The sequence below is a fragment of the Leopardus geoffroyi genome, chromosome A1, assembly GCF_018350155.1.
Source record: "Leopardus geoffroyi isolate Oge1 chromosome A1, O.geoffroyi_Oge1_pat1.0, whole genome shotgun sequence".
Classification (NCBI taxonomy): Eukaryota; Metazoa; Chordata; class Mammalia; order Carnivora; family Felidae; genus Leopardus; species Leopardus geoffroyi.
Window position 1 is genome coordinate 143,813,769 of NC_059326.1, and position 19,283 is coordinate 143,833,051.

At 41.5% G+C, this 19,283-nt stretch overlaps 1 protein-coding gene across 1 annotated transcript in view; it reads left to right on the top strand.

Moving 5' to 3' along the window:
• The first annotated feature begins 2,129 nt into the window (after nucleotides 1-2,129).
• Nucleotides 2,130-19,283, top strand: part of THBS4 (thrombospondin 4) — a 43,427-nt gene continuing 26,273 nt past the window's right edge. The window contains exons 1-2 of the mRNA XM_045496829.1: nucleotides 2,130-2,425; nucleotides 8,519-8,722. Of these exons, the coding sequence (XP_045352785.1) occupies nucleotides 2,338-2,425; nucleotides 8,519-8,722 (292 nt within the window). The 5' untranslated portion in view covers nucleotides 2,130-2,337. The remainder of the gene's footprint in view (nucleotides 2,426-8,518; nucleotides 8,723-19,283) is intronic.

The following is a 19,283-nucleotide window of genomic DNA, read 5'->3' on the forward strand; positions in this document are numbered from 1 at the left end:
TTTGCTGAGAGATGGAAAATCAGTTCAGTGAGTTATTCACCAGTAGGTGCTAGGCACTATACTTGCAATTGGGGCTACAAAAATAAATAAGAGTGTTAGGGAGCTCATAGTCTGATATTGGGGTAAAATAAACAATACATTATTTTTTTTAATGTTTATTTATTTTTGAAAGACAGAGAGACAGAGTGAGAGCAGGGGAGTGGCAGAGAGAGAGGGAGACACAGAATTGGAACCAGGCTCCAGGCTCTGGGCTGTCAGCACAGAGCCCGACATGGGGCTCGAACCCATGAACTGTGAGATCATGACACAAGCCAAAGTCGGACACTTAAACGACCGAGCCACCCAGGCTCCCCCAACAATGTGTTATTAAGATTAATTAAAATCCAGTGTGATAAGTGCAACAACAGATATTTTAATAAGGTGGCACAGAAAAGAAACTGATTAAGTTTTTCACCTCCTTGATCATAGATTTCATAGCCAATTTAATGGATTTTATTATAATCAAAAATAATTGATTTTCCTCTTGGTTCCTCCTCTTCCTCCCTTATGGAAGACATAAAGAAAAAGCTGGGTGAGATTCTCCAGTGAATAGTTTAATAAACATCCAGGATCTTTAGCAGCAAAACTAGATTGTAAGTGTGCTGGGCTAGCAGAAAGTCACTTGGTTCTCTTGTTGATCCATTACCCTTAGTAGTCATCCAGTTTCAACCAAAATTTATTGTGTGTCTACCTGGGCAAGCTATTTTGCTGGCTGTCTCCTAAGAATTGGGGTCACCTAGCAAAGGTGACTAAATGAAGATGACTAAAAACTAAGATCTGCCTCCAAATAACTACAGTTATTGTGTAAGTCCATTGTAGAAGACATAAATAGGCAAAGCTGTTCTGCTTCTAGCAGAAGTTGGGAACCTGGAGGCCGCTCTCACCCAGGCCACTGTCGGGGACAGTTTGAAGATTTGAACATTCTTCAGTCATTTCATTGGTTTACAGTTACATTGCTGGAAATACATGCCCTTTTTCGCTACAGTGCACTCTCATATGTAGAGAAGCGGTACCCCATTCCAGAGAGTGGCGTTAGTGTAATGTGGCATTAAATAAAACCCAGAACTGTGGTAGACCTCAAAGAGAAGCGATATCCTAAGATAGCTTGCAAATCTCCAGGTCACCAGCAATGGCTGGAACCATAATAGGTGAAGGGTTATTCTTGCACAGCTTGAAAATAAGATGATGGGTTCATCTTCCAGCTTGTGGCACATAGCTTATTAACCTTTCAAGTGACATTCTTTGAGACATGACGACAGGGATAGAAATACTTTGCGGAATCTTCTCCATTACTCAAGATTCTTTAACAGGGAAACATTTTGCCATTGTTCTGAAATATCTTTTCCTCTGGTGAATCCGCATTATCCTAGAGGGCTTCGCTTAGGAGAGAGATGAATTCCTTATGTTCCTTCCCTCTCTTTCGGTATGCTCCCTGCTCCCAGACCTTCAAACTGTCACATGGAATCTTTTGGGAGGACGCAACAGAAGTGGGCATGCAACAGTGTTTGGAAACCAGACTGAAAATAAACCGCCCTCCTATAAACGGTTCTGTCCGGATTGATTCCTTGAGATGTGTTTTATTTCCGTTAAAAACGCAAAACTTTCAAACGTTCACTGTTCGTGTCTTAAAACTTGATGGGAAAAATATTCAGCATCCGAGGCACGCAAGAAAAGCTTGAAATAAAAGAAACCAATTGCTGTCTGGACCGCTTTAGGAGGCAGGAGAGTCTTCAGGGTTCATTCCCAAGGGAACCTACGACGGGCTACGGGCGTTACAAAGCCTCTCCAAGCGCGGTTCTTTTTAGGAAACAGAAGGAGGAAAGAAGGGGGGGGGGGGCGGAAACAGGGTCACTTCATCTCTCCCCCGTCCTGTGTGCCTAGAGCAGCCCTGGTTGCCCCGCTCTCTCCCAAGAACCCTCGCCCGCCCAGGTCCCGCTAGACCACGTCTCCTTCCCCTCGCCACACGCAGTCAGTCCCCTCCGCCGCCCACGCTCCCCGCTCGGCCGCCCCCTCTCTTCCCGGCGAACCGGCTTCCCCGCCAAGGGGGCCGCCCCGGCCTCGGCCCTCCCCCGGCTCCGGCCGCCCAGACCATAAAGAGCCCGGCGCCAGCGGCGGAGGCAGCCGCTAGTGCGCTCAGCTCTGCACCGCCCCCGACGGCAGCCCCGGAGGCCGCGCCCCGCGCACCCTGCACCTGCGCCGCCCGCGGGGCCCGACGGAGGGTCAGCGCGCAGCTGGGGACACCGAGGCACGGCCAAGCCGCCTCGCTCGCGGGCGTCCGCGGCTGCAGGAAGAGCCAATATGCTGGCCCCGCGCGGAGCCGCCTTCCTCCTGCTGCACCTGGCCCTGCAGCCGTGGCTAGGGGCCGGCGCCCAGGCCACCCCCCAGGGTAAGTGGGCTCGCGCCGGGGCGGGGGCGACGAGCCCCGGGTTCCTCCTTCGCGCTCCGCTTGGACGACAGGAGGGACCAGCTCCGCGCGCTGCTTGGCCCTTGGCTCCCAGGGCCTCCGTCGGTACTTCTCTGACCCTCTGGGGTCCGAGTCCCAGCATTTTGTGATTGGAAGTGGCGATTGGAGTACAGCATTTTCTGAGAGACCATTATCCAGCCATGAGACCACTTCCCTAAACAACAGCTTAGGGGATTCGAAACTTATTTTCAGTCCATGCAAAGAAGTGGAGTTCATTTCAGAGCTCACCCTGCGCTAGACCTCTAACACATCCTGAAATCCAGGTTGTATCCCCTGCGGTTCTCTCTGGCCGGCCATCCCCTAAGCCTTTGTCCACTAAACTCCCACCCGGCGGGAGCGAAGTTCCCGAGAAAGGCACACGCAGCGTTACTCTCTTTGCCCGGCTACTGGCTCTTTGCTGCTCTTTGGCCCCCAAAACCATCTTTGGGAGTCGGCATCATCTCTTGATTCCTGAGATGAATAGAGCAGGAAGGACCAAGAAGTCGGTGTTTCTCTTCTAGAGGTAAAAATTCGATAAATACTTTGAAAAGACAGCTGAATAATCTTCAAACCTCTGTGTGAAATGGGGTGCAAATGACCGTTGGGCAGAATGCACTTAAGTTTAAACTGATTTTTTTTTTTTTTTTGTAAAGGTCAAAAGGAAGAAATTACTTAAGCAAGAAAAGATGTTAGGGCTCTAACTGGCCATCCAGTGATGACCTTCACCTGTTGACTTATTACTGCGGCATGAAATAAAGCTGGAAGGAGTCAAACAGGTTGAAGTGAAAGTTGTTCTTCCTCACAAACCCAGGGTGAAGCATGCCTCTGAGGGAAGTCTCCAATTCCTCCCTCTCCTATTGCAGTAATAACCCATTTAATCTTTGCATGTCACCAAATAACTCCTTTTGATTTCAGACCAGGCAACCAGAATAGTGGTTTCAGGGGGTAGGTAATAATACACTGCATTTAGTTTGCCTTGAGATATTTGGAAATACTATAGTGTGTATTTATTCATTGTGACCTCTCTTCGAGGAAGGCAAGAAAGCTTTTTTAAAAAATTGAAGTGTAATTGGCACAGAAGGATATATCAGTTTCAGGTGAACATGAAACATAATGATTCCAAAATTGCATACGTTGTGAAATGATCACCACAATAAAGCCGGTTAACATCTGTCACCATATGCCATTACAAAAAAAAAAAAAAAAAAAAATGACTTTCTGCAATGGAAACTTTTGGGGTTTTCTCTCTTAGCAACTTTCAAATATGCAATACTGTATTATTAACTATAATCAGTATGCTGTACTTTAAATCCCCATGGCCTATTGGTTTTATAACTGGAAGTTGGTACCTTTTGACACTTTTCACCCTTGCCTCCACCCCTACCCCCCCCCCCACCAGGATGCTCACTGTCTATGAGCTTGGCTGCTTATTGTTTTAGTTGCCACATAGAAAATGAGATCATACAGTATCTGTCTTTCTGTGTCTGACTTATTTCACTGAGCATAATGCCCTCAAGGTCCCTCCATGTTGTCACAAATGGCAAGATTTCATTCCTTTCTTAGGTTAAATAATTTTCCATGATACACATATACCACATCTTCTTTATTCATCTATTAATGGACACTTCGATGGTGTCCATATCTTGACTATTGTACGTAATGGTTCAGTGGACATGAACCTGTACATATCTTCTTGAATTAGTGTTTTTAGGGTTTTTGGATGAATACCCAGAAGTGGAATTGCTGGATCATAAGTAGTTCTATTTTTAGTTTTTTGAGGATCCTCCGTACTGTTTTCCATAGTGGTTGCACCAATTTACATTCCCACAAACAGTACACAAGAGTTTCCTTTTCTCCACATCCTTGCCAACACTTGGTATTTCTCTTTGATAATAACCATTCCAACCGGTGTGAGGTGATAACTCATTGTGGTTTTAATTTCCCTGATGATTACTGATGTTGAACATCTTTTCATGTGTCTGTTGGCCACTTGTATGTCTTTTTAATATAATTTATTGTCAAGTTAGCTAACATACAGTGTATACAGTGTGCCCTTCGTTTCAGGAGTAGATTCCCATGATTCATCATTTACCTACAACACCCAGTGCTCATCTGTATGTTTTCTTTGGAAAAAAATATCTGTTCAGATCTTCCACCCACTTAAAAATCAGATTCTTTTTTTGCTTGAGTTGTAGGAGTTCTTTATATAGTTTGTATATTAACCCCTTATCAGATATGATTTGTCAATATTTTCTGTCATTCAGTAGGTTGTCATTTCATTTTGTTGATGGTTTCTCTTGCTGTTCAGAAGCTTTTTAGTTTGATGGAGTCCCACTTGTTTGCTTTTGCTTCTGCTGCCTTTGCTTTTTGATGTTAGAAAGGAAGCTTTTCGGGGTGCCTGGGTGGCTCAGTTGGTTAAGTGTCCGACTTTGGCTCAGGTCATGATCTCAACTTTGTGAGTTCATGCCCCACATCAGGTCTCTGCTGTCATCGTGGAGCCCACTTCTGATTCTCGGTCTCTCTCATTCTCTCTGTCCCTTCTCCACTCAAAAATAAATGAACATTAAAAAAAAAAGGAAGCTTTTCAAAACAATTCAAAAGTTTTCTGATTGTACATAGGATTTGGCAGTTTTAAACTTAGGGGTTAATATTTTGTGTTGTATGAATTCCTGACGTGAACACACAGCCTCATGGTGTGCTGCAGGTATGGATTTTGCTGCTTCTTGGAGCTGCCTGTTTCATAGAACTCGGAATAAGGCTATACTACCTAAATTATCTGGTTAACTTAGTTGCTGTAGATTATCAGATTAAGTTTCTGATAGATTGTTTTATTGAGTTAATTAGTCTTACCGTCATCAGCTCAACTGAATAATAATTTGTATCCTTTCTCCTGTGAGCTGCCTTGCTAGTCTTATTGGTATGTATTCAATTGTCATACCGTGGTAGTTGGACTGATTCGTAGTAGTAATTTGACCTCTAACAGTAGAAGGTTGTGCTTAGATCGTGGCACTATTAATGAAATGTAATAACATTAATAGAAAATTGTGTCTCATTTCCTTTTCAAAACACTCTCCAAACTCATTACCAACTAATCCCAACTCTGCCTCTTGAGAGAGAAGCCAGTGGGTTAGATGAGCCTTGAAGATTGAAATAGGGTAAATTTAGCTTGAGCTAAATCATGTGCATAATCCTAGTCAAAGCAAGACTCCAGAATAGCAAGAGTTTAGTGTTGAATGCAGTTCCCATACCTGTTTCCTTTTTGAAGTACAGTAGGCAATAGTCTTCATGTTTGGGGGTGGGGGGGAAAGGCAGAGTCCTAGAAGGAACATAATAGATGTTTTGCTTTCCAGTATTTCTAATATTAAATACATTATTTTGTAAGGTCCTTAAGTACATGGGAAAGAATACATATCCAGTATAAAGACAGATAATTTCTTAAAGAGTAGAAATTCTTGAGTAATTAGGGTTTTGCCTGTTTGTTTTATAACTTTTATTTGTTTTTTCTTATTACAAAAGTAACACCTGTTCATTGTAAAAATAAAAATAAAAAATTGCATAGCCAAAAAAAAGGAAATAAATGTATAATTATATGACCCAGAGATAGGTACTATTCATGTTAGGTTCTGTTGTGTTGTCTTTCAAATGTTTTCATTTGGAAATATATATTTCGAGTGGGGTCATGTTACATGTATAGTTTTATGATTTTTTCAATTCTTTATATCATGAACATCTTCCATATCTGTAAGTATTCAGCTGCATTACTATTTTTTATAGATAATAATCCACTTTTGGGAGGGACTAAAGTTTATTTATCGAGCGCTCTAATAAAGGACCCTTAAGTTGCATCCAGTGTTTTGATATTATAAACAATAATTTGTTGAACAATTGTAGTGCTACAGGATGGCTTGGATGGCTAAAATCTCTTTGATCTCTGTCAAGGCCTTCTTTCTCTGCTAAGGACAGTTGATGTTTTCATAAAAAAGTGCTATGGTAACAAGGCTTTGGTTTTCCACCAATTCCAGTTAGATTTTCTCCCATTTTCTTTGGATATCTTTGGGTATCATTGTATTTTTTGTTTTTACAGTCAGATGGTGAGAAAAATACCTTATTGTTCAAGTTAGCAATTCCTTCATCATTAGTTAAGCATATGAACTGTGTGTGTGTGTGTGTGTGTGTGTGTGTGTGTACATACCACAGCCTGCAGGAACTTCGGCCTCTAAACCTTTTTTCTAGATACAGTAATGTGTATACACACACACATACACACACACACACACACACACAAAGTACTTATTTGCCATTGTAACTCTTTTTCTGTAAATTGTCTGTAAATTGCTTTTTCATATTCTGTGCCCATTTTCCTTCTCTTTTTAAAAATTTTTTTCTTTTTACTTTTTTTTTTTTTTTTTAATTTTTTTTTTTTTTCAACGTTTATTTATTTTTGGGACAGAGAGAGACAGAGCATGAACGGGGGAGGGGCAGAGAGAGAGGGAGACACAGAATCGGAAACAGGCTCCAGGCTCTGAGCCATCAGCCCAGAGCCCGACGCGGGGCTCGAACTCACGGACCGCGAGATCGTGACCTGGCTGAAGTCGGACGCTCAACCGACTGCGCCACCCAGGCGCCCCTCTTTTTACTTTTTTTAATTACATCTAAGTTAGTTAGCATATAGCGCAGCGATGATTTCAGGAGTATATTCCTTAGTGTCCCTTACCCACTTAGCCCATCCCACCTCCCACAACCCCTCCAGTAACCCTCTGTTTGTTCTCCATATTTAAGAGTCTCTTCTGTTTTCTCCCCCTCCCTGTTTTTATATTATTTTTGCTTCCCTTCCCTTATGTTCATCTGTTCTGTGTCTTAAAGTCCTCATATGAGTGAAGTCATATGACTTACCTTTCTCTGACTGCTGTGTCCATTTTTCTATTGCTTATTTTATTAATTTGTAAGAGCTCTTTATAAATTATGGATTCTATTACCCTTTTCATAACCAGATTATTGTATCTAGAAAACAGCTTTAGAGGCTGCAGTTCCTGTAGGCTTTAGAATTGTTCAAACAATATTAGTATAAACCAACAAAAATACTGAATAACTTCTAGTGAGTATTACCCATTTGGCCTTTGCCTTTTAAATAATTCTGGATGTATACTCTTAAAGCTCTCCAAAATATTACAAATATGTATATGTATCTATATCTCTAGATAGATAGATAGATAGATAGATAGATAGATAGATAGATAGAAAAAGAAAGCAAGAAAGAAAAAGAAAGCAAGAAAGAGAAAGAAAGCAAGAAAGAGAAAGAAAGAAAAAGAAAGAAAGAAAGAAAGAAAGAAAGAAAGAAAGAAAGAAAGAAAGAAAGAAAGAAAAAAGAAAAGATAGAGATAGATGCATCCAACCTGGGGTTAGAACTTACAACCCTGACACCAAGAGTCTCCTACTCTACTGGCTGAGCCATCCAGGCACCCCTGCATCAGGATTTTTAACAGAGAAATATGGGAGAACTATATATGCACAAAGGGAACACTTGGGTCTCACAAAGACAGCAAATTGTTTGCTGACACACTGTGTCCCACCACATCCATTCTTTCTGCTGCATGCCTGGGATCATTTATCACTGACCAGGAAACTACAGTCAGCTCTGGTCCAGGGGGTGCATGAGAACCCTAAGGCAGGCATTTACTACTTGGAGACATAAAAGAAACAATGACTTTCATGCTCTTACCTGTCTCCCTTGTAGCTTTTAGTGCTTTTCCTAGTGGGCTTTTTCAGAGCCACTTCTTGGGCCACATGTGATTTACGGTTTGCAAATTTAGTCTTCTCTTGGGGGTTCATGACCTAGTGATGATGATTATGCTGTATTTTTTCTGGTTCAAATGTCCAGCCACTGTAAGAATGATAAGGAAGAACTGGTGAGTTTAGCAATGTAAATGGTAACCGTGTTCATGTACGTTGTATCTTACTGTCAAATTGTGCCCCCTCAAAAAAATGTTTGTCCCAAACTTCTTTCACTGATTATCCCTTTCTCTCCATTCTCCCTAGTCTTTGACCTTCTCCCATCTTCCAGCCAGAGGCTGAACCCAGCTGTTCTGCAGCCAATCCTGACAGATCCCACCTTGAATGAGGTCTATGTGATCTCCACCTTCAAGCTGCATTCTAAAAGTTCATCCACCATCTTGGGCCTTTACTCTTCAGTTGATGGCAGCAAATATTTTGAATTCACTGTGATGGGACGCTTAAACAAAGGTAAGCACATTTGAAGAAATCATTTTTCTAAGAATCTTCTTTTCCTATTTGAACATTTGGGACCTTCTTGCCTTGAGATGGTTCCCTCGTCCAATTTTATACTGATCCAGCATTCATGTCAGTTTTCAATACAAAATTCTTCTGATTGTTCATTGACCTGTCTGGGGAGGATGAGTTGATAATTTGGAGAGAGAATGAAGAATTGTTTGTGGCCAAAATGCCCTTTGACATTGTCCCACCTCCTGTTATTCTGAGTCCAGTTTGGGAAGGGACAGGACCCAGGACCATTAGGCCACTGACTTAGTTCAAGCTGTTACAACAAATACCATAGACGGGGTGGTCAAACAAGAGACATTTATTTCTGACAGTACTGGAGGCTGAGAAGTCCAAGATCAAGATGCCAGCAGATCTTGTTCATGGAGAAAGCCTGGGTCCTGCCACCTTCTTGCCATGTCCTTCCATGGCCTTTCCTCAGTGTGTGCCAGTGAAGAGCGCAAGCTCTCTGTCTTGCCTTCCTTAAAAGGAAACTAATGGCATCGTGAGGGTCCCACCCTCATGACCCAATTTAAACCTAATTAATTCCCAAAGGCCCACTGCCTAATACCACCACACTGAGGGGTTAGAGCTTCAACATCTGAATTTGGGGGGGGGGGGGGAGGAGGGACACAAACATTCAGCCTCTAACAGCCACCCACACCATTCTTCTGTTCCCTCGGAAGCATGTGGCTTAGCAGACCTAACTCCCAGCTCTGCAAGAACCTCCCTGGACTTGATGCAGAGAACATACCTCAGTCAGTAGAACTAAATGAACAGCGTTCTTTTCCACCTGTTTCATCCCAGTTTACACAGGTCTGTCATCTGTTTGGTTGCTTTGCTGTCAAATGTTTCACTGTCACAGTGAGTTACTACAAATACTAAGAAATGATTCTCAAAGAAACAGGTCACTATTTTTTCATCTCCTTCCCCTCCACCCATGCCCTGGGGACAAAACCTGTTCCTGCTTATTGAGGAATGTGACAGATACGTGTTCCTGCTGCTTCATGATTTTAATAAAAAAAGGGGGGGACTGGTCCTTCTGGCTAGATGTTATATTTATTTCACTTTGCTTTACTTCAAGTGCTTCAGACTCTCTATCAGATTCTAATTGTGATTGAACATTTAATTTTCAGATATTAGGAGCTGACAGAAATTCCTAATTCTTAGCTTTCATAGGACTACAGAGTTAAAAGCAGGAAGGAATGGGTTTTTAATTCCTTTTATGTCAAGTCCCAACCACCCCCCTGCCCCTTCCCTCCCCACTCATATGTGCTCTCTCTGTCTGTACCTCGGGCCTGTCAGGGGCTGTGTTGAGGTCCCAAATAGTGAAGGGAGTCTGGGGACATGGTGACATGTCTCAGCTTGGTGACAGAAGGGCCTTCTGTGGAGTGAAAAACTCTGCTCCTAGCTTTTCATCCTCACTGAATCTCCCCCCTCCATTTCACAATTGTCCAGTATGCGTGAGCCCATTGTGGAAAATCTGTGTTGCCTGGAAACACAAGGCAGCATATTCCCCAGAACGGATTCTTTTTGTTGACTCTATATGGGCAGAGGTAACACCAGATAGCAAGATGGAGAGCTAAGGGTGTTTTTAGTTCTTCCTTTGAACAACCAGCAGTCATGTGATTCTGCTGTAAACACCAGCTAATCTCCATGTTAGAGGAGAAGACCCCAAGGTTGGATGAACACCTCTCCACCTTTCTGGATTTTGTTAGAAAATGAAAATTAAAGGAAAACAAAGAGGAATTTATACCAGAGTTTGGAGAGTGGACGAACTTGACATAGAGAATTTTCACTGGAGCAATAGAAAAAAGTATAGAGAGTTGCCAACACGGTGAATCTGAAGGTTCTGCGAAGGAGTAGTAGCCTTCAGACTGGAACGAGAAGGAGAAGTGACTGGGTCCATCAGCTCCATGGAAGAGACGGCGATGTGATTGTGACTCCCTGTCAAGGTATTTGATAGTGGCCGTGCAGGCCTGACCTGGAGGGTCGAGGAGAATCATCTACCTTGAAGGTGAACCTCCATCACTGTCTAGGGATCTAGATGAGCTCCTACAGTAAAGTGAAGTGTATTGCGTGAAGAATGTGAAGCACAAGTTGGCCAATGAGCTCCCTGCTTGTACAAGTCAGCCTTTGCATGGCCGCCTCATTATTGTTCATAAGCATGACTTAGATGGAGTTAGGCTGGATGGCAGAAACCTTTAGTAGCTTCCCATTCCAAACTGAATAAGATACAGATGTCCCTGCTGAGCTGTCAGAACTTTCTGTGGCATGATCTCCCAACCAGCCTTTGCAATTTATCCCTTCTTCCAACCCTCCATGCAGCCTATGCTTGAGCTAGATGGACTAGTTACCATTTCCTGGCCCCACTCATGCTGTCTGTCCTTCTCTATCCTTTTACTCTTGTCCTTTGCTCCCCACGGGTACCTTTCCTGCATCATATACAGATACCAAAATCCTAAAGACACAAGACCGTTCTCAAATTCTTTCTGACACCTTTTATTACAATTTCTACAGAAGGTACTAATCTTAGTTTGCCTTGTTCTTGAATTCTTCTCTCCAGTAGGTTGTAAGCTCCCTCAGAGCAGGAACTGAGCATCCCTGAATTCACCTTTGTGTATTTTGTAGCCCCTAGCACAGTGCCTTGTACATAAAGTAGCTCATGAGCAAAGTGAATAGAATAAATGGAGGCTGTGAAGAGTAGCCTTGTTTATTAAAGAAAATATATACTGTTGTGAAAATTCTGGAAGTATACAATGTCTGGCACATAATAGTTCTGGCTCAAATGCATTAATGAATTTTGAAGACCATTTGGATGAGGACATAAGGGAAATGGACTATTTCTGATATAAATGATCTATCAAATTGTTAGTAATACAGGTGGTACAATCTTGGTAGAAATAAGTGTTCTACAGAAATCACCTGGCTGTACAGAAGATCTGGTTGATATTTTTCTTGTATCTGGCATAGAAGCAACCTTCCAGTTAGGATTTTGAGTTTGAGTCACAGTTAAATCTCTTAACAGCTCTGTCTCCATGAATATGTCTCTGAAGTGCTTAGCCTTGGTTTACTGTCTCTACGGTCGGGTTGATTGATTGCAAGAACTGAATTATATAAGTATACTTTTTATAGATTGTGAAGCTCAATAAAAATTTCAGGTTCTTCCATATGCTTGTATAAGATAGGTAGAAAGAAGAGGAAGAGAAAGATCTCTGTTTTTTTTAGGGGACTGTCTTCCAGAGAGAATTTGGTGAACTCTTGGCTTGCCTTGATGAGACCTTCACCTTTCAGAAAAAAACAGTAAGAACTGCTTCTTTAGTCTTAGTTTGTTTGCCACAGAAGTTGTTCAGAAGAACAACTTGGGGGGTGGGTGCCTGGGTGGCTCGGTCAGTTGAACGTCCGACTTTGGCTCAGGTCATGATCTCACGGTTCATAGGTTCAAGTCCCATGTTGGGCTCTGTGCTGACAGCTTAGAGCCTGGAGCCTGCTTAGGATTTTGTGTCTCCCTCTCTCTCTGCCCTCCTCCTGATCACAATCGGTCTCTCAAAGATAAATAAACATTAAAATTTTTTTTAAAAGAACAACTTGGTGCTGTGGAAATGAAGGGAACCCCAAGAATTTACAGTAATAACTGCAGACAGTCAAGCTCCTTAGCATTAAGATAGGACATGTCAAATAGTTCAGAGTAATGGTTCACAGAGAAGTCTGTGGGCTAAAGAGAAACACAGTATAAGAGAGCTAGATGAGTTTCAAAACTAGAATTCTGGGGGCACCTGGGTGGCTTAGTCGGTTAGGTGTCCAACTCGTGATTTCAGCTCAGGTCATGATCTCATGGTTTTTGAGATCGAGCCCCATATCGGGCTCTCCACTGGCCATGGAGTCTGCTTAAGATTCCCCCTCTCCATTGTCCCTCCCCCCCCCTAAAAAAATTAGAATTTTGGACCCAGTAATGAAGGGGGACAATGAGATGCCTCAAACATTAATAATAATATTTATGGGCCCATCCAGTGTCCCAAGAGTGTTCTAAAGGCTCAAACCTCATTATCTCTTGTGACCTTCACTGTATTCCTATGAGGTGCCCTTGAATTGCTTGGTTTTAAAATGGTCATGTATAGAAAATGGAAAGAATATTAGTGAACTTTAGGACGAACTCCTGGAGGGTTATATTATTACTCTTGTATCTTGGGATTACCTGGAAAAGAAAGAGCTGGGATTATTTACAAGAAAATGAGTTCACTAAAAATAAGTCATGCCAAACTTTTTTTATAGTAGTTTCTAAGCTGAGAGATCAAAAAGATGCTGTGAGCATAATGTATCTTGATATCTGAAAAGAATTTTTTGAAGCCACTCATTATACATTTCTGGAGAGTATAAAAAAGAGTAAGCTAGATAAATAGTACTATTAGGGGTTAGTAAGTTGTTTTACAGCAAATCTAGTGGTTTTTGACAAGGCTCTGTCTTGGGCATTGAACCGTTCAGCATATCAGTGACTTAGGTGAAGGCATAAATAGTATTTTATCATGTCTGCAAATGGCACATAGCTAGAGAAGACCATTGAACATGTTGGATGCCATCATCAAGTTTAAGAAGGTCCTACCAGTCTGCCACATATGCCACAATCATATGAAATTTAACAATAATAAATGTAAATCCATCACCTAGGGGTGAAAAGTAAATTGTCAAAGTACAGGCTGTGGGAGAACTATCCTCAGAGGTCTAGTCAACATTAATAACCAACTAGTGTTGAGCACAGTGCCTGACACTTAGTAGTTGTTTAGAAATGTTTGCTGAATGAATGAATGAATGAATGAATTAGCAGATGCAGTAATGCAACAGTTTTTTAAATCTTCTTAAGGGGTGCCTGGGTGAGTTGGTTGAGTGTCTTACTCTTGATTTCAGTTCAGGTCATGATACCAGGGTTGTGGGATCTAACTCCGTCTCAGGCTCTGCCCTGAGCAAGGAGCCTACTTGGGATTCTCCTCCTCTACCCTTCTCCCTCAATTGCATGCTTTCTCTAAAAATAAAAATTAAAAAAATACATATCACCTGTCATCATTTAAAAAAAAATCTCCTTAAATTTTAGACTTCATTAATGCATTCATGTGGCTGGATTAAAGGAGCTAATAGTCCCACCATACTTATTCAGGACACATGACACAAGGACACTCTCAAGTCATAGATTACCTTGAGGAGAGTCACCAAAACAACAGCCCTTTGGCCCTCATTTTTTATGACATCACAAATCAAAATGTTAAAGGATCTGGAGAAATAAAGGAGCCAAATAGAAGACATGAGAGAGATGAAAGCTGCCTTAAAATATTTGAAGAATATCATTTGAATTAAGGATAAGACTAAATCTGTCTATAGTTCTGAAGAGCACAGTTAGGACTCACTGGTGGAAGTCAGAGGGAACAACAGATATTGGTTCTGTATTAGGAAAATCTTGGAGAGCAATCCAAAAGTGAAATGGGTTTCCCTATAAAGTAATTAGTTCCTTCTTCCTGGAAATGTGCTGGTAGAGGCTAAACTTTTATTGAAGGGATTTGTGAAATGGGATATTGAGCTAGATAACTTACAGTGTTCATATTCTGTGGCTCTGCTAAGACCAGAATATTCCATGGGTGCTTAAGGAATTGCTTTGGAACTCCCTCCTATAAGATGACCTTGGGATTTTGTGTGCACTCAACAGCTTTTGTCACCTACCAGATAGTTGCACACTTGAGGAATCTCATAACTTCTCAAAATATCAAGCCCTCTGCAGATGTTTAATATAATTACTGTGCTTCCTTTCACTGGATGGTTTCTTTGCAGGGTGTGTGTGTGTGTGTGTGTGTGTGTGTGTGTGTGTGTATACATGTACTCTGTGTACTTTACATTTGTTCAAACTGCTATAAGAAAATTTCAAAACCTCCACACGGCATTCATCCCACTTGGGAGTCACCCAGGGTACTTTCAGGAAAAGCAATTTGACGGCTTACCTTTTATATGTATTTCCAAAGCACTAAAGTTACAAAGACTCAGTGTATAGGGCATGAAGATAAATAAGCAAAGGCAAACAAGAATATCCATCACAAGAGACATTAATGGCAAGAAGACTTTTTTTTTAATGTGCAATTATTTTAAAAGAAGAGGAAAGGTTGACAGCAATGGCTTTCATCAAATATTGAAAAGTGCCAAAGAGCAAAGCCATTTGCCAAGCAAAGCAGAAAGCCCCGGACTACGGCTTCACGAGTTTGCTGCCTGCGGGCCAGGTCACTCTGAACTCTTTCGCCCAGGCAGACAAAATATTATCATTTCCAGTTCTTTAAAGCTGGCGCCCTACTTCATTGCTCTGACATTCAGTACATCATAATATTTTTGACTACCAAGTCCACTGTTCCGAAAAGCACCCTTTGAAAATTATTTTCCAAGAAAGCAGTATTTCACATCTTCATTGCTTGGGTTTGCTCCTTCATCTTTTGCCAGCCGTGGAGATGGTATTTAATCAGGCTAAGTTACGTGGTTTCTGTGTCAAGCTGGTAGCCAGGCATGTAAATGGAGCTATAAAATCAAGCCTCAAATTGTCTGGGATACAAAGATGCTAAGTTTAGAAGGAAAGGATTTGTAAAAAAAAATAAATAAATAAACCAGTAGAAACTGCCCCTCACGTTGTTTAAGAGATTGTGGGTTAAAAAAAATCAGAGTGGATACATGAATACTCTGTTTTTCATCCAATAAATAGTTGTATTTTGCGTTTTCAGATGCTATGGTATGTGAGAAAATTGATAAAAATTAGAATACTGGCCCCAGACTTTATGCTCTAGTAGTGAAGATAAGAAATAAATACAAATAGATAACACTAATACCTACATTTGCATAGCAGTTGGTAGTTTTTGCATTTTCTTATTTGACCACCACTGAAAACCAAAAGAGATAGAAAGGAAAAGTCTTCTTAGCTGCATTTAATAGTTTAAGAAATGGACAGCTAACAAAATTAACAGGCCCAGGGTCACATAGCTATTAAGTATCTGAGCCAAAACTGGACTCTGAGTCCTGGAAAAGTACAGCTGGAAAAGTCCCAACAAAGTGTTACAGGACTAGGAATGAAACAGCTGCCAGCCATTGGGAAGAAGGAAGACTTCGGGAAGTCGGGTGCATTTGAGCTGGATCTTGGTTTCAGATGAGTAGCCGTGATGGATCAGGAAAGAAAGCGATGGAGCAGAGGGCATTCCACACAGAGGGAAAACCTAATACAGGTTGTTCAGCTTGGCTGGGTAATGAAGGCAGGGGGAAAGTTGCAGCTAGTCCTGGGATCAGGAGGTTAGATGTTATTTAGGAACCACTAGGGAGCTATTAAAAGATTTCAGTTGCTTGCTTGTGTGCGGCTTTGAGAAGGCAATAACTTGGTCAGAAGAGCCCTTTAAGGAGCTCAAGCTGTCTGTCTAGATAAATTGTGCAGAGAGAAGCTTTCGGTGGGAACGTGAGGCAGGAATGTGGTGGACAAAGCCAGCGACAGAACAGAGTGGAGACAGAAACGCCGTTTGAAGATGTGCGGTTTTCAGGCAGTTATCACCAAACCGGTTTCAGCTAGTGGTGAGTGAAGAGGGAATAAGAGAACGCAGTGTGCCGCAGCTGAAGAAACAAAGCTGTACCGATGACTGTTTTCCTGAGTGCGGTGTTCCTGGAGGTGGTGATGGGCAGAGGTGTGGTTGACCCAGGAGAAGACCACTCTTAGCAGCTTCAGGGGACTGGCTTTGCACCCCTCCTGGAGGGGGGGGACCTGATTATGTTATTATCTCTGTAGTATCTCCGCTCCATTTTGCTCTCTCTGCTGTGTGTATGTGTGTTGCATTAAGATAGGGCGAGGTGAGCACTGGAAAAGGGGGCTGGAGAGAGGAAGGCAACTATGTCTGCCCTCTCCTGCTCCAACGGTGCTGTCTCTGGAGAAGGTCGGGGAAACTTCCACCCCGCAGGCTGCAAGCTCCTAGAGCCAGAGCTTTAGAATGTGTCTCAACTCAGTGTGACTGATGTGACAACAGTGAGTTTCCTGAGCAGGTGCCTGTCTGCCCTCTGGGGTAGTCTTACTGCTCTGAAGATAAAATAAGTATTGAAGCACTGAAGCATTGAAACTCCTTACTTTGCAATAAAAAAGAAAAATGAAAAATGGAAGCCATAAGAGAAATGAGAATCACTGGATCAAATATGAAGAATGGTAAATGTCAAAGCACTTGATAATTTTTCTGCTAACGGACGTTTTGAAGATGGAATTTCTGTGATTCTTCTTTTCCTTTTGTTTCCTCTTGCCATTGTCACAAGACCTAGGAGCATGAGGAATTTGTCATTTCAGCACTGCGCTGCAACACAAAGCCAGGCAGAAGTATAGAATCCCCTTAAATAACAGCATGAGCACAACAGTAGGTTTTGCTCTCTGCAGTAGATATTGAATTGCCCCTCTCTAAACTTCATAATTTATATATGGAACACTTTCCATGCAATCATTTTATTATTCATTGAAAGTTCATGTTCACAACATTTAATGTGCACCTGCTATGTGTAAAGTGCTCCACTGGGTACTATTTATAAAATTAAACTTAGTGATTCAGTTATGAAAATAAATCATGGCCCACATGCCCTGGAAAGCCTGTTAAAAGCAGGCAAGATGCCCATGAAAATATGTTTCCTTTGAATTCCACAGAAATCTCAGTTTGAGGAAGAAAACCAAGGCTATCTGTTTTAAGCCACTGTGTGTATCCTCTTAAACTGTTAATTTGAGGCACTGAGGTTGTGGTGTGAAGAGAATAAGGAGATGTTGAGTATACATGTCTATGACCTAATTGAAGTTTGGTGGCCCAAGTGGTATTGTCACTGGCCTGTAAAACTCCAGGTATTTGTAAAACTGTTCAAGACAATGAAGAAATGAGCTCTGAAAAGTTGAATTAGTCCATAGGTTTTGATCAATTTTCTCCCTCTTTTGGGTACCATATATGCCTTCAATTTCCAGCTGTGCAGTTATTGTTTAAATTCTGAACAACATTAAATAAAGAGGTAAAAATTCTGGCGTATCCCATATTTATAATGCCTCGAGAATGTCTACTCATGTCTACTTTCTTCCTTCCCACTCTTTCCCTTCATACCACCATATATAAAATACTATGTTTTATATTAGAGTCAGAGAAAGGTCTTTTAGCCAGTCTGTCCTGCCAGGTCTTACCAATTGTTTTCTCTTGGTAAGCGAGTGGTGGTGAGCACATAGGCCTAAGAGAAGATCTCCTTACTCCTCCTGGCATCTCTGTATATCACAGAACCTGAGGCTATCTGGCCCTCTCCAGTCATGGTCAAATGGAAAAACAGATCTGGGCAGATTTTAGAAGCTGTGGGAATATCCACCTAGACGGCCTTATACATTTGGAGGAAGTCTTCAAATAAATCCTGAAAGTTTCATAGTGGTGATTATTTCTTCTGGCAGTACTACAACATCAACAGGCTGGTTACTCCACGGGGAGGCACCAAGTTGGCATTTACACTCTTCAGAAAAGGTACCTGTGGAAAAATAGTCCAAGTTACTTGCTACAAATCATACAGCTTGACAGCAGCACAGTCTGGGTATATGTACGTAATTCACTTCTTAATTTTTTTTTGTATACTATAACGCATGTTTCTTGTGAAAAAAATTAGACAATGAGGATGAGCAAGAGGAAAACATCATCCACGCACCCACCAATGACCGTATTAAAGTTGACATATTTCCTTCTAAATTTCTGTATATTTTTTTCTGAACGAAATTATACTGTGATTCAACGTGTTTCTCCACAAAATACCAGGACTCTTTCTGTGTTTTTAATGCGCACCTATTCCATAGTATCCCATTTCATGATTACACTAAAATTAAAGTAGCTAGTGCACCCTGTTCTTTTTATGCATATATATTGTACCAAATGTTTCTTACATATTCCTGAAATGATTATTTCTGGCAGTGAACTGGAGTTTGGCAATGGTACCTATGGATGAATTTGGAGGTGTTCTTGGGTCGACTCACTAAGCCCTTAGAAGCAAATCGGTTTGCTCCCAAGACCAAACTTGGGTCTTTAGAGCAAACCTCACCCGATGGGCTTTAACTCCCAAAGGCTCAGCTGAACAGATTTCAGCTCAGGGCTCAATAAATTCAAGAAAGTAACGGAGTAAAAAGCAAGACAGAAAACCAGAATCTTAAAGTTTGTAAGAATTTTTATTTAACAAGAAGTGGAAATGCTTGAGCTTGAGGATATATGTGAATAGATAGCTACCTACATGAAAAAAGAAAAAATCAAACAGAAAATAAGATAGTAGATCATCTTCTTAGTCCTTCTTTTGCAACCATGGATACCTTAGGTTTTCTGAGCATTGTTAAATTGAAGATGGGTTGCAGAGGGACAGTATGACAGATAATACTCCATTCAATATATGTTTACAAAGGCCTAGCCATAGTTTGCATTCCTTTAGTCATGAAATAAACCACTCTCAGTTTCTTTTTTTTTTTAACTTTTTTTTTTCAATATATGAAATTTAT